The sequence below is a fragment of the Arachis ipaensis genome, chromosome B7 (genome assembly GCF_059453495.1).
Source record: "Arachis ipaensis isolate K30076 ecotype BB chromosome B7, ASM5945349v1, whole genome shotgun sequence".
NCBI lineage: Eukaryota > Viridiplantae > Streptophyta > Magnoliopsida > Fabales > Fabaceae > Arachis > Arachis ipaensis.
Genome location: NC_142442.1, coordinates 136,334,890 through 136,350,446, shown reverse-complemented (window position 1 = coordinate 136,350,446; position 15,557 = coordinate 136,334,890). Strand labels below are relative to the sequence as shown.

Genomic DNA, 15,557 nt, shown 5'->3' with positions numbered 1-15,557 from the left:
CTATATATTGTGTTCTGGTCTCATGCTAATATATAGACATCTTTTTTCTTCCCATTCTATGATATATGTGTGCATCCTAGCTATGAGTTATGAGCTATGGTTGATAGTTTTTACAGAAATTTGATACTTTTTACTTGCAATGCTGTTAGGCAAATATATTATGATTACTGAGATTAAGATAGCAAATTTTTAGTTTGTGAAGTAGATTCTAATTTTTAGTTTTTGAATCTTTGGATTAAATTTGAAATTCAGATATCGTAAGGGATTACAATGTGGTAGGTTATATTCTTTGTATCACTGTTTTGTCTTTTTCAATGGCAGGGTGAGGAACTACCAGTCTACCACCAGACATCGCTACAGGGATAAATTTCGTGGAAGGACCAAGTGAAAAATAGAATTCTAGAATTGAAATTATTTTGGTTTGAGGCAAATATTTTTTTGAATTTGACTATGCAATTCTTAGCAAGAGATTTACTATGTTGATATTTTTATAAATATATTATTTTGTTTTCCAGTTAATTTTGTTATTTTTGCTACAAGTTTAGATTTAATAGATGAAAAATATTAAGATTTATAGTATTAAAAAATCCAAAAAGAGCCAAATAATATATCTTTAAAATTAAACAAAAAAAATCAGCGTTTTTTAAAAGGAAAACCCATTTTTTTAATTTGTATTAAAATTAGCGACAGTTTTATAACCGCCACAAATAGTCCTAAATTAACAAACAATAATATCATTGCGGTGGTTCGTAACCGCTGGTAAAAATGAACTAAATCCTAATACCTGTATATCACCGCGGTTTTAAATCGCCGCTAAATTAGTTGCCGCAAAATCATTTTCCCGCAGGGCGGTCTACTAAACCGCCGCTAGTAAAGAGAAAACCGCCGCAAAACAGCGCCTCTACTGTAGTGGTTATAGAATAATAAACTTTTAAAAATTAATAATATCTAACATTATTATAATAAATAAGATTAAGTAAGATTTTACTCTCTATGCTTTAACCTGAAAATTAAATTCATCTCTAAGATTATTTTTATTCAAATTCGTCCCTAAGTTTCAACTTAGTTTTAAAATTATTATTTCTCTAATTTTGGACAAAAATACTCTTGTAATGAAGTATACTTTCTCTCACTTTTTTCATAGATCCACTATTTTTGCACGCTCAAATTTTAGACAATTTCAAATTCAAAAAATTTCAGATATGAATTGAACATCTATGTAATTAGCAAGAAGAATCAACAACATACATTAGTAGTACTTGATTATATATAATGAGAATTTGAGAAGAATTTGGTGTATAATTTTTTGTTAAAATTATCCTACTTCATCCTAGATATCTATTAAAAGAAAAATATATTTTACTATTTTTAAAACTTAAATCCAAAATTTCCTAGTTAAAGTGTAAGATATTTATTTTCATCACAGATTTTATATTTATTAATATTATATATATTTGATAAATAAAAAAAGTGTGGATAATGTAAAGATAAATTGAATAATTGTATTTATTATCCGATCCCTGATTGAGCTGGATAAACAATACTAAATTTAAATTAAATTAAACTAACCCTCACCCACCAAGATGGCCACGACCATGCATGTTTGCATGCATTTGATTGATGAGACTTCATAGTATTCTTTTTATTCTCTTTTTCTTTAATTGAATATGTAATTTCACACATGAGAGTTGAGACCAGCTAGTACTACAATATATATAAAAATAATTACAAAGTGATGACAAGTTATTATTATTATTGAGTTAGCTAGGGACTGAGTACTTGGAAGGCATATGGGTGAAATAATAACAACAACAATAATGGAGGCAAAGATTTCAAATTTGGAAGTTTGTTGGATGATGGAGAAACAGCAGAATCCATGTGGGTGTAACGGGGTTTTATATATATATATATATAGTAACGAAATAAATGAAATCCAATGTATTTTTCCAAGTTTTAGTTGATGTACATATATAGGTGTAACTTCCTGGAAAATACTTGAATTATGGGAAGTGGATATCCTCAAATCATCCATCATATCTCCATATCCTTATTGATAACTCCTTGGGTGTTTTATAGCTGTTTTTTATTTAATGCTGTATCTGCAATGATTTATTATGTATTTGAAGTGGTCAACACCAACTTCTTAATTAGTCCACTACTTCACACTAAATACAAGTAACATTAATCAACATCTTACTTCTTAGCACTACAAGATATATATATGAAATAAAACAAGGTTAATTTATTCGATTCCTATAATTTCGTAAAATTTTCAATTAGATTCCTATATTTTTTTTTAATTGGGTCTCTGTACCAATTTTTTTTTTCAATTAAGTCCCTCTTAATAGTAATTGGCTTAATTTTATAGGGATTCGACTAAAAAAAATTGGTACAGAGACCTAAATAAAAGGGAAAAAAAAAGTATAGGGACCCAATTAAAAAAAAATTTGGTACAAGGACTCAATTAAAAGAAAAAAAAGGTATAAGAACCTAATTGAAAATTTTGCGAAACTATAGGGACCAGCAGAGTAATTAAACCATAAAACAATAACCATAATATTGCATATATAAAATTTTAACATCATTTTCTTACACAGATTTGTATTAATTTTTAAGTTTTTGGAAAGGAAAAGTTCATTTTCATAGGAAAATTCTTCTTCAAGAGAAGTTAGGAAAAGACACGAAGTGAATAATATAAGGAGAAACTTTTAAAAACTGTGTTTGGAAAAAATATATTTTTAGAATTGATTTTATTTGAAATGAAAATAAGCTATTGTATGTAGAATTAATTATGTAAAATAGAAATTATTTTGATCATTGAATTAAAATTTGACATTTTGATTTTATATTTTTATCATACAACTTTTTATCACCACGGCCAGATTATCATGACCATTGCTGGATCGTCACAAACCGTCACAAACTACCACCAACCATTGTTGGATCTCTATCACCTCTTTTTTTCATTATCCAAATCCTTCTCTTTTATATTAATATCCAAAGGATAAAATGAGTGAATTTTACAATGAAAAAGTTTAGGGGACCAGCAACTTTTGTATTTTGTGATCAGCATTTAACTATCAAAAGAAAAGTGAGTAATCTCTGATGTAATCTCACACCATTAAAAACATTATTGATAGCTAATTGATGGTTACAAAACACAAAAATTACTGGCCTCCTAACACTCCTTTTTTACAATTTTAACGATTAAATTATTTCAATTCCAACCAAATTCTCTAAAAAAAAGGAATTTGGAGTTTTGGACTTAGTTATAATGTAAATAGCATAGATTTACAAATCAATTTAATTCCTATTTTATATTCATTCGAAATAAAAAAATTGATTCTAAAATCAAATGAGTTCTAATTTAATTATGTTCCATACACTTCTTGTTTCGGTTTGTGATATAACTTAGAGGTGTACATAGGTTGGGTAAAACTGGATTTTTTTTAAGGAAGAAGGGACAAAATTACACCTGAAAGTTCATACGCTAGACAGTAATACACTTGAATCGTTTAATGAGTCACGCGTGCACAGTAATTATACACTCCGGCGGACAGAATCACCATTCCGGCCATCAGCGTGTGGCGTGGTTAGTTTGAGTGGACAGGTGGCCCTATTTTATCCTTGCTGGCACGTTCAGAGTTAGTGAGCTGGCCATTTAGTGCCAAGTAAGAAAAAATATTTTATTTTAATAATTAATTAGGCAAAATTAACCCTAAAATCCTAACACCTTTGTTCTCTTTTATCTTCAGAAGAAAGAAGCTCTGTGTTGAAACCCTAACACCTTAACCAATAACTAAGAACATGGCCTCACTCAAGGAAAAATCAAGCTCTTTATCCCTAAATTGTGGCAGCACTGTTGAAAGCGGGTCTTCGTTGCTGAGGAACAAGAAGAAGAAGAAGAAGTTGGAGTACAACAACGGCAAGTGTTTGCACGGATTTGAAGCTGTGGTACTCAAGTCTGGAACACAGTGGAATCCAGACAGATTGTTTCTGCGATGTCCTCTGTGGGAGGTAGGTTTTGAAATTGCCTTTCTTCTTGTTACTGGCGTTATCCATTTGTTTCGTTCTTCACCCCTCCTTGGATTGATGTGTCTAATCTTCAGAGTGCTGAACATTGTTGTGAGTATTTTGTTTGGCTGGACGAAGTAGAAGGAAAAACAAGAAACGTGGGGGCAGAGGTTGTATCTGTAGAAAGGTCATTGAAACAATCATACAAGAAGATGAATGAACTTACAGAGTGTTCCAGCAAGTTGGAAGAAGATGTGCAACTGTTACAGAAGACAGTTGATATGATTAGGGGTGAAATAACTTGTATTAAGAATATGGTTATGGGTGTTTGTCTAGGGTTGGATTTTTGGGCATTATTGATTTTGATGATATATTCTCAGAAGTGAGGATCCTGTGTAATAACTTTCAAAGTTGCATTGAATAAATGGAAGAAAAAAAGTTCTCCTTTTTTGTGAATCACATATTATAAGTGGTGTATCATCAACCATTGACATAAGAGAAAAATGTAAACCTGTGAGAATTAAGTTCAAAACAAGCAATTCATAACCAAGCTAACTTATACAATATCCAACAACATCTTGTAAAATCAGAAGTCTTTGCTTCATTATAATCACAAAATAGACAGAGTAGTTACCATAATCATTCAGTTTTCATACAAGCCAGAAATACCTAATTAACAAGCAAAGTCACAATGTATATAACATAACATATCACATACTACTAGATTACAAAAAAGGTCCCAAGATTTATGCTGATAAACAAAATAGCCTTCCCCACTAAAAACAAAACATGCACATCAGTCTTCAATAAAGGTTTTATGTCTCTGTTGCAGACCCTTGCATGGTCCCACCTTCACTTGGGCCAACTTGATTAGTTGCTGCAGCTGGGCCATTGATTCTTCCAGGAACTTTTCTTGGAACTAGCTTTGATGGTCTTGGGCCCGGATTTGGTTGGTGCCTCAGAGTTGAAGTTGGCATAAACTGTTCAAACTTCTGTCTCATTGCTGGGCTTGTAGCATTCATGGTTTCAATGGAGACCATAGGTTTAGACTTGGGTCTTGGAGCAGTAGCAGCATCATTAGGGTTCTATTGTTGGGGTGTTGGTGGCTGTGCAGGGTTATTAGTAGCAGCAGCAGCTTCCTCTGCCTCCATAGCTGCAACCTCATCATTCATATCAGCATGCTTTTTTCACAACCCCTACTATTGTGGCCACTCTACAACATATAAACATGAGAAAGTGTAAATATAACAATATGGGTGATCTCTACAAATAACACATAAAACCTAGTATTCATACATCTCCACAGTATTTGCAAATGATTGTTCTATATCTCCTTTTAAGCTTATGTGGGTTGGAATTTGGCCTTGCCTCATTTTTCTCCTTTCGTCTCTTTTTTGTTGGTCTTCCAATGGGTGTCTTATAATGAGGGGACAGTGGAGGATAGCCTTCAGCTTTATCCCAAAATTCTTTGCTTAGAACAGGGTTGATGTTATGTTGATATGTTGAGTTATATGCAGCCATTCCCAGCCAGTTATGGATATGGTCTTTTGGCCTACGACCCCTCAGAGCAAGTGCTGCACAAGCGTGTCTGCAAGGCAAGCCTGTGAGCTGCCAAAATTGAAAGGTGCACTTCTGATTTTCCAAGTCAACAGTAACCTTAGTAGGATGCTTCTCAACCTCATATATTTCTCCATTGTCATTCCCTCTCCATGTGGGAGTCCATTTATTACTTTCTTCCTTCTCTCTCAAGCCTACTAAGTTGTCTTGGTGCAACAGAACCAACATAGCCACTTAGAGACTTTTTGTTCCTCGCCATAACCCTCATGATATGAACTCTGACTTCCTCTAACATTGTTATGATTGGCTTACCTCTGTATTTGAGAATCTTACCATTGAAAGTCTCACAGTTGTTGTTAGTGACATTGTCCACCTTAGGCCACTCACTGAAATGTGCCTTTGTCCAAGTTTTTGGGTCAAGTCGATCTAAGTATTCCCAGGCAGCATTGTTGATTCCCTTTAACCTCATCATTGCAGCATCAAATTCAGTAACAGTGGTGGCTATACAACATTCCCACACTACTCCTTTCAACTGTTTATCCTTCCATCTTTTAGTGAAGTTGGCCCAAATGTGCATTGCACAAAACCAATGATGCACTCCGGGCATAACCTGCTCTATGGCTGGTATCAGGCCCTGCGTTCACACAGACAACAACAATTAACAAGCTGAGAGATACAAATCAACCAGGAGACAACATTTAACAATTACCTTCTGCATCTACGTCAACCACCTCAACTTCAGTTGGAATGTCTACCGTATGCTCCCAATACACATGTACTACCCTATCATCATTTGTAATTGCATCCTCATACATATTCACCACATCCCTATCAAGCCTAAGTAGCTTAAGAGCAACACCACCTCTGGCATCAGACTTTTCCCAGGCAAAATCCTTCCACTAAATATAACCCAAATCCTTGAACAACCCCTCCATGAAAAATAGGTTCAACGTATCCACATTGACTCTAGGTATTAAGGACACTTGACCACCATTGTATATTGTAACCCCTTTTGAATTTCTCTCCAACCTCCCCCCATGGTGATACACAAGTATGATGTGAGTTGACATCTACGAAGAAAAACAAAACCCTCATAACCACAACTAAACCCAGAAAACCCTAATTTTTTTCAGACAACTACAAACTAGTTATTAAACAAAGATCAAATAGCATGTTCGATCATAATAGGTACAATGGGAAGTTCAAAAGATGTTACCTTTAGATCGTCCCCGCCTCCAGTGCGTGATCGTCGCTGTGGTGGTGTGGGTTGCCTTCTTCGAGTACTCCTCCAACGATGAACTGCGTCACCACTTCAGAGCAATGCCATTGCCTCTCTGCTAGGGCTCTCTAACTCTCTCAACGTGTAAACTGTGTTACACCAACAAAACCTTGAAGTTCATAATTCGATAAAAGAGAACAAAGCGTTTCAAGGTTATTTTTGCCTAATTAATCATTAAAATAAAACATTTTTTCTTACTTGGCACTAAATGGCCAGCTCACTGACTCTGAACGTGCCAGCAAGGATAAAATAGGGCCACCTATCCACTCAAACTAACCACGCCACACGTTGATGGCCGGAATGGTCATTCTATCCGCCGGAGTGTATAATTACTGTGCACGCGTGACTCATTAAACGATTCAAGTGTATTACTGTCCAGCGTATGAACTTTCAGGTGTAATTTTGTCCCTTCTTCCTTTTTTTAATCAAGACTCAATTCTAAATATATATTAGATTTATTTTTTAGACCCTAACCTAGCCTTAGACTTGATAAAACCTAAACAATTTTGGGCCACAATTATACTGGTCTAAATCGGGTAAAAACTGAGCCTTTCAAGCTTTAACAATAATTTATAAAGAAACTTGTTATCGAGAAGTTGATATCCATATTTGAACTTGAATTTGTCCATAAATTTTAATTTAATGCTTCTTTGATCTATTTTCTAATTCAATAAGTGTGATTAAAAAAAACAATAAGTTTATAATTAATATAACATAATATTGGAATTAATTTAAAACATATATACTTTTTTTAGTTTCCTTAGGATACACATGAATTGAGTGAGATCAGATTTGTCTTGACCCGAATCCGACCCTAAATAATAATTGGGTCTATTTTTATGACTCGAACTCGACTCTAAACCTTATAAAATCACACCAAATTAATTCTTAAAATGTTCGAGTTTGGACCGGACCAGACCAGAACATATACACGCCTAAGGAACATCATGGAAGTGTAGATGCAGATCACTCTTTCAAAATTTTTTGTCAGAGATTATTGGAATTTTTGGACAAAATAACAGGCCTCTGAATATAGTAGAAGCCCAAATACATTATAGGCTTGTCCATAAAAAAAGTAAAATATCCAAGGAACATAAGAATAAAAAACCCCTTAAATGGTACAAAAAAACCACTAAATGTGTGATGTTTAAAATTAAGAGTTATCCAATCATTTAACAAAAAAAAAAAAAAAGAAGAAAACAAATAAAGTTGGATTGGTATCAGGAGTTTAAATCACACTTTGACTCCTTAATCAACAATAAATTTTTAAATAGAGTTATGATCCGTTGGATTAGTATTTTAACTTGCCAAATTGGAGATACCGTGGGAGAAAAAAAAAAAAAAAAAAAAACCAAAAACCATTAACGAATGGAAGAAAGAAGAAAGTAGAGGAGGCCATGTCCCAGAGAGGCGAATTAGTCAGCTTAGTTTCTAATTGACAAACACATAGATCTGAAGGAACAGTGAAAGTTAATTAATCAGATGAAGCTAAGATCTCCAATTACTCTCCTCTTCCTCTTCTTCATCGCTGAATCTCATGCCATCTGGCTAACCATCCCTACTTCCGGAACCAAGTGTGTCTCCGAAGATATCCAGTCCAACGTCGTCGTTTTAGCCGATTACTATGTTGTCGCTGATGAAGTTGACCATCACCAGATCCACACCGTCTCTCTCAAGGTACCTCTTCTCTTCTTTGACTTCAATTATGCCTCGCTCTTTCAATTTGTAACGAATCTTGCTTTTTGTTTTGTTTAGGTAACATCTCCTTATGGAAACAACCTTCACCAGAAAGAAAATGTTACCCATGGCCAGTTTGCATTTACAAGCGCCGAGAGTGGGACCTACTTGGCCTGCTTCTGGCTGCAAAACAACCATCAACAACCAACTGTAACTGTTAGCCTTGACTGGAGAACTGGCATTTCTGCCAAGGACTGGGAAACCGTTGCCAAAAAAGAAAAGATTCAGGTAATCCATACATTCATTTTTTTATTTTTTTTTATCAAAGATAGGAGACTGAACCCGCAACCTCTTAATTGAATATGGGGAGACTATGCCATTTGAGCTATAACTCATTCACTAATCCATACATTCCTTTATTCCTTTCAATATGAAATGTTTAATGTTCCTTTTTGACATTGCCATATACAAGGGTGTTGAACTTGAGCTAAGGAAACTTGAAGCAGCTGTGGAAGCCATCCGCGAAAATCTGATTTATTTGAAGAACAGGTAAATCTCGTGTTCGTTTCGGTATTTGGTTGATGGTGACTACTTCAATGATGATGTCTTCGTGTGAAGATGATATTGTGTACAGTTAGATGGTTTGATATGTTTGACTAAATATGTTTGACTGAACCATCTAACAGTTTACAACATCATCTTCATGTGAAGACGTCCTTGATGATGCTAATATCTGTTGTCAGGGTCTTATGGAGAAGTTAGTTAGGTTGTTTAATTTTAACTAATGGTGATGAGCAAAAAGGGAAATTAATCACGATTCATTCATTGGGATCAAGATCCTCTAAAGGGAGGAAGTTGGTAAGATAGTGAAGTGAGGAGTTAATCGCTCTTAAATTAAGATATTGAGGTACACATTTTTCATGGAAGTTATAAAGTCAATGCTGATTAACTCTTCACTTTATCACTTTAGAGGATCCAAATTCCATTCATTGAGCTTGGTTAATGGTTAGTTAATTCATTGCCATTTTGATTGGAACATCTTTTGTCTTGGACATTGCTCGTTGCAGGGAAGCTGATATGAGGGAGGTTAGCGAATCGACGAATGCTAAAGTGGCTTGGTTCAGTATCATGTCTCTTGGTCTCTGCATTATTGTTGCAGCCTTGCAGCTGTGGTATCTGAAGCGATATTTTAGGAAGAAGAAGCTCATATAAACATTTCTACCTTTAACACACTTGTGACACTTCACAACACCAGATTGTATAGTTTTTCCTCTTGTGGATCCTTTTCATGTACTATAATTGAAGGTTAAGTGGGTTGGTTACCCTTGAAGGGAGTTTTTGGTGGTCTTTATGCAGAAATTGAAGAGTTGTGCTTACATTGTTGGAGCTAAAAAAAAAAGGAATAATGGTGTTTGGTTTTGATAGTTGTCTAGTTGAGCAACTTTTGTATTTGTTGGATTCCTTCTTTTGTTTACTTGACTGAGAAATTTGGTTCATTCATAATTCAAAATGTTTGTGGGCAATTTCCCATGACTGGAAATTAACATGTATTATCTTAAAAAAAAAGGATAGACTAGAATTTAGGATGATGTCTTATGGTAAGAAAATAACAAGAAAGTGACAAACTACAACATTGACTTATGGATTGGATGTGCATCTTTGAAAAACTAAAAAGAAAAAAAAGGGAGGAAAGAAAGATTTATTTGTATAAGATCTTGTAACTTCTATACCGATTTTTAAAATTAAAACGGCTTTTATTTTTATGTGCTAGTTTAAATTAGTGCACTATATTATAAATAGATTTCAAAGCAATTTCAGTTGTATTAATCACTCCTACTCTACTCATCCTGAGTTGTATTAATCAGAATTTTATTGTAAATTTTTAAGAAAAATATAATTTTATATTTTAGAAATAATAAAATGACACATTTAAATTAAGTCCTAATTTATAAGTTATAACCGTGCGGTTGATTAATTAATAAAAGCACAATCCGTAGGCTAACGTTTTTATTTGTTGGCTCGGAAAAATGGCGGTTGCGAGTGTGGCGGCGGCATTCGCAGCGGTGAGACCCTCCCCAGCTTTGCTCCGAAGTGGACAAAGGCCCAGCGGGCTTTCGTTGAGGTGGGCTTTAGTATCTCGGTGCTCGTCATCATCTTCATCGGAACCTTGTGGAAGAAAATTGGTTCTATACTCAAAGCCCGGATGCTGTTTGTGTGAAGGTCTGAAAGAGAAGCTGCAAGCTGCGTTCTTGCTCTCTGGCCCTGATTCCCTTCACGATGTTCAGCTCCAGGTACCTCCTCCTCCTTCTTCTTCTTCTTCTTGTTATGATTATCTTTGTCTCATTCTGATTGTGTGTGTTTTGGGTTTTGTGAATTAGATAAGGGATATAACTACCAATCCCCAATGGGAAAGAGCTTATCAATACGAGATACCTGTCTTGGCTAAAGTACTCTCTGATGGCACCGAGGTATACTTCAATGCTCAATTCAACTATGGAGGCTCTATAATTATGTCATAATCAAAATGTTTAGGATTAGTTGGTGAAGGGTTACAACTTGGGCAATGCTTAAATTCTTTGTATTATGAATGTAGTAGAGAGAAAGGTAGCACCAAGGTGTGTAATGTAGCAAGTCTAACTTCTCCACACTTGGCAGCTTTTTTTCTTTTTGATGAAATTGGCACTGCCCTGTGTTTTTCTTGCCCTTTTCCTAGTCTAGGACCAGGAATTTTGCTGGTGATTAAGATAGCATCTGCCGATGGACGATCATCAAGGACTTGTGTTTCTGCACACAAGTGTATGACCATCTTTTCCTTATTCCATAGTTTTTGTGACCATCTTCAACAATTTTAGTTTGATGCTTGCAAAATATTAGTTTGATATTACTAGGAGACCTGGTATATGATGCTTACAAATTTTGTCATGACCTCATTCTTTTATGGGATCTGCATATGATTTGAGGCTTCTAGGCAAACCAGTAATTAGTAGTATGGGGTCAAGCCATTACACATTAGGATCACACAATTTTCACTGTTCTGCAGTATGAGTTGTACAAAATTCAACTGGGATGCTTGGTGTTGTATTTTAAGAAGAATGGTTCTACCCTTTTAATTTCTAGCCTTTCAGGGCATAGTCTCCCATAATCCTTAGGTGCTTATCATAAGATTTCTTAGGTTTCAGTTTTTTCAGTTGCATGCTACTTTGACATTTCAGCTAAATTTTGTTCCGTAGTTAAATTTGTCGTTCACTGCATATGGGGCTCTATTTCTCACAAGGACTCTTGGTAACAATTATCCGTTGTACAGGGAGATACTAGACTGTGGGCATATTGTATTAGAAAAACAATTCACAGTCAAAACAATCAAGAATAATGTTGTTGTTAATTGGACATAATACAGAACTCAATGTATGGAGTGCAAAACGTGACATTGAAATACTTAAATCCTCAATTCTCTATAAAGCTTTGATGATGTTCATTGACTTGTACTTAAGTTTCTCCTTGTAGTTAGAAAACATGTCTCCAAAACTTTACATGGCAACATCCTGGTGCAAAATACACAATATGAGTTGTCTGAGCAAGCCAGGAGTGTCATGTAGCTATGGAGTCTTCTGTTTCATTCTAGAACTTAGGCTTATGTAGCTATAGATTCAATTGTGCGAAATCACAGTTACCTTATGAAGTGAAAGAAAAAAAAAAGAGAGTAATTCCTGCTTTGTAGGTACTCCACATGTATTCATGGAAAGAAACCAGTTCTTGCGAAGTATCTCTACCTATTAGTTTGTCATAGTTTTAGGATCCAAGTTTGATTTGCTTGATTTTTTTCTTTTGAAGATACTTCCATCTTGTTTTAGCATTCCTCTCGTTATCTTGATAATCACTAGATATGATAAATGAAAATAAAATAAAAGAGACTCTAAAATTCAAATATAAAAGAGGAAAAAGGGGCTTATATCTTATAGTATTGCCATGTTTTGCAGGAAACGCTCCCGCGATTGTCTCCGCGTCTAGGAGTGGAACTTGTCCAGAAGAAGATAGCCGCTGCTATGAGAGAATGAGAGATTACCCTTGAGGTTGAGGTGTTCTCAATTAATATTAGTTTATTTATGACTTGCACTAATCTCTCAGTTAACACCAACTTATTTTTCTAAAATGACAAAAGAAATATATTTTCAGAGCTCAACTAATATTTGTGAAGTATTATACATCGATCCGAGTAAATCACATGAAAACCAACCACTTTTGATGATATGAAAAAGAATATCACACAATTATGGAAACCTTTTTTGGCGTGAGTTTGGAATGTAGGGTGAATAAAAGTCCTTATTATTGTGAAGGAAATTAAAACTAAGACAGTTTTGTGTTATTTTTTAAATTAGAAAAAAGAATTATGTAATCTTGACAAATCTAAGACAAAGTATGCTGAATTGCTGATATGTATCTTGCATGTAGCTTTTTATCCGTTATTTTCTTTGTATTTATTTTATTTATGGAATAATATCTGCATGCTTAAGTACTCGCATGCAACACGTTGGATTTTAATTTTGATTATGATTTCCATTTTCTTTTTCTTGTCAAATTTTGAGATCTAAAGAGAATAGAAGCTAGTCCACGCAAAATCCTATAATTTTATATAAAGTGTGACCTAATTTTGCTAGGACCAATGATAAAAGTTGAGCTGAAATAGCCATCACTTTCTTATTACACCATGGATTATTAGCCTTTACTTTAATATTTTGCCCGTGTTAAAATTATGAACTGATGAGTAAAATATACAAATAAAATAAAGGATGATTGTATATATGGTGAAGTTCTACACTTAAAAGTTTGTGACATAGTTCGACTAGATTTTCTGGCAAATTCAAACACTCAACTCCTCCCTATATTTATCTATCAACTTTGATCGTGCTTTTTCGCCCTACACTATGGCTCAAATGTTAAACGTGCTTCTCTCTATATCTAAATATTAATTAATTTAGTTTAATTAGTGTTCTTAAAATTGGAGCGGAATGGGGAGACATTAAGACAAAAGTGTTCTTTTGCTTGTCTTGATTAATATTTTGGCATCTTTGTAGTTTAAATTTACTTTGACACTTTACAGAACCAAAGCAATAATATTACCGTAAGAATAAGAGGAGGGATCCATTTAGCATTATTCTGTCTAGCGACGGATTTAAAAAATTTTGATAATAGGAGTAAAATATATATAACATAATAATAATTTTTATAATAAAAATATTATGTGTACATAAAAATTAACTATCAAATTATTTATTAATTTTTATATATTTGTGTGTAAATATATGTGTTATTTAATTTATTTTAATGTATATTTTATATTTTAATATGTATTTTATACAAGTGGTTATTTTTTATGTACATATAATATGATTATTGTTATAATTATATTTTGTTATTGTAAAATATGAATATATGATTAGTCTTCAAAATAACTAATTTACAAATTAAAACACTAAAATAGTAATTTAAATAATAACATATAATTTAGAATTCTATTAGGTTTTATATTTTGAAAAAATTGAATATTTTTTTAAATAATAAAATTGAAATATCTCTCTTTCTATATGTATCACTAAACAATTATTTATAAATTTACTTCTCATACAATTAGAAGCCAACTCTTACTAATATCCATAGTTGAAAAAGTTCTTTTAATTAATACAGTTACTATGGAAAAAACTAAAGCTAATTGATAATACTCTTTTGAGTCGATTTCTAAGAAAGAACACCAATCTCATTTAAATTGAGAATTAATAATTCTAGTAGACATCTAATATAAAATTCTTAAATTGACTATAAAATATCAAAAATTAAGTAAAAAATTATTGTGGGATTAAATTTAATAATTTAATAGGACACATAAATATTATTATCATATACTATTAAAAAAAAACTATCAAATTGTACCCCCACAACAATGTACATAGATCTGTCTCTGACTCTATGTAACACTAAAGTTTAATCCATTTTCCCTTTTATTTTATATTTGATAGTTTAGTTCGTTGCAAGTGATTTTCCCTGATTTATTTGTATAATATTTAAGTGTAATTTCATATCTTTTTGATGTAAATAATGTTTAGAATTTATTTTGATGTATTATTAATATGAGAAATTCTAAGCAACTAACATTTTTTCTTTATTTTTATTTTACATTTAAACTAATACTAGCAAACTCTCTTCTTTACACTAAAAGTATTGGTCTTCTAGCATTACCCTGTTCATATAAACATTTTCACCCTACCAAGTAAGTGTATAGTACCTTTTACAATGTGGTTACTGTGAGTGTAGTTGATAATTATATGTAGCACAACTCTTTTATGTTTGTATCAATAATACAGTAAAATTGATTTATATTATTTGTTGTGGTTATTATTTAATAATTTTTATCACACAAAAGTAACAAATTTGCAAATGAAATTGTTTGCTCTGTTTCTTTTTATATATCCTTGTTACATTCTGGTATGACTTTGGATTATGACATTATGTAGGTAGAATTTTAGATACAATAATCAGACAATTTGATTAAAGCATACATTAAAATAATTTAATTATTACTATGTATTGATAGTGTAAACAAATTTCACACCTTCATCTAATCAAATTTTTTGTTTGTATAATTATTCAAGATTTCGATCAAAACAAGTATAATAACTAATTTGGCGGAGTTTGATTGGACAAGAATGTTCTAAAAAAGTAAAAATGTTATATGCACATTAAAAATTAGTCACCGTGTATTTATATATAAATGTATATTTAGTTAAATTTATTTTTATTGTGTATTTTATACTTCAATGTATATTTTATATAATGTTTAATTTTAATGTACACTTAACATGGTTATTAAAAAATATTATTATATCAATACATTAAAAAAATCAAAGAATAAAATAAGAAAATAATCATTTTACTCCTATTTTGATAATGTTATTCTTTTTTTCTACAAATATTTTAAAATATAATACCAAAAATTAAATGAAAATTAAAAAAAAATAATATTATAAAAAATAAGAGG

The 15,557-nt window shown here is 32.6% G+C and overlaps 2 protein-coding genes across 2 annotated transcripts; both read left to right on the top strand.

Moving 5' to 3' along the window:
* The first annotated feature begins 8,085 nt into the window (after positions 1 to 8,085).
* Positions 8,086 to 10,067, top strand: LOC107606074 (transmembrane emp24 domain-containing protein p24delta3). Its single transcript, XM_016308038.3, has 4 exons — positions 8,086 to 8,527; positions 8,606 to 8,815; positions 9,000 to 9,076; positions 9,595 to 10,067. The coding sequence occupies exons 1-4, from the start codon at positions 8,333 to 8,335 to the stop codon at positions 9,737 to 9,739; spliced, it is 627 nt and encodes a 208-aa protein (XP_016163524.1). The 5' UTR covers positions 8,086 to 8,332; the 3' UTR covers positions 9,740 to 10,067.
* Positions 10,068 to 10,491: 424 nt separating this feature from the next.
* Positions 10,492 to 12,729, top strand: LOC107607833 (Thioredoxin superfamily protein). Its single transcript, XM_016309734.3, has 3 exons — positions 10,492 to 10,818; positions 10,906 to 10,995; positions 12,505 to 12,729. The coding sequence occupies exons 1-3, from the start codon at positions 10,555 to 10,557 to the stop codon at positions 12,580 to 12,582; spliced, it is 432 nt and encodes a 143-aa protein (XP_016165220.2). The 5' UTR covers positions 10,492 to 10,554; the 3' UTR covers positions 12,583 to 12,729.
* Positions 12,730 to 15,557: the final 2,828 nt, after the last annotated feature.

Bases quoted from the DNA above. Each gene is read 5' to 3' on its own strand.
- LOC107607833 (XM_016309734.3), top strand. From the start codon at position 10,555: ATGGCGGTTGCGAGTGTGGCGGCGGCATTCGCAGCGGTGAGACCCTCC. The intron at 10,819-10,905 runs GTACCTCCTCCT...TTTGTGAATTAG, and splicing joins TTCACGATGTTCAGCTCCAG to ATAAGGGATATAACTACCAA. The intron at 10,996-12,504 runs GTATACTTCAAT...CATGTTTTGCAG, and splicing joins TACTCTCTGATGGCACCGAG to GAAACGCTCCCGCGATTGTC.
- LOC107606074 (XM_016308038.3), top strand. From the start codon at position 8,333: ATGAAGCTAAGATCTCCAATTACTCTCCTCTTCCTCTTCTTCATCGCT. The intron at 8,528-8,605 runs GTACCTCTTCTC...TGTTTTGTTTAG, and splicing joins TCCACACCGTCTCTCTCAAG to GTAACATCTCCTTATGGAAA. The intron at 8,816-8,999 runs GTAATCCATACA...GCCATATACAAG, and splicing joins CCAAAAAAGAAAAGATTCAG to GGTGTTGAACTTGAGCTAAG.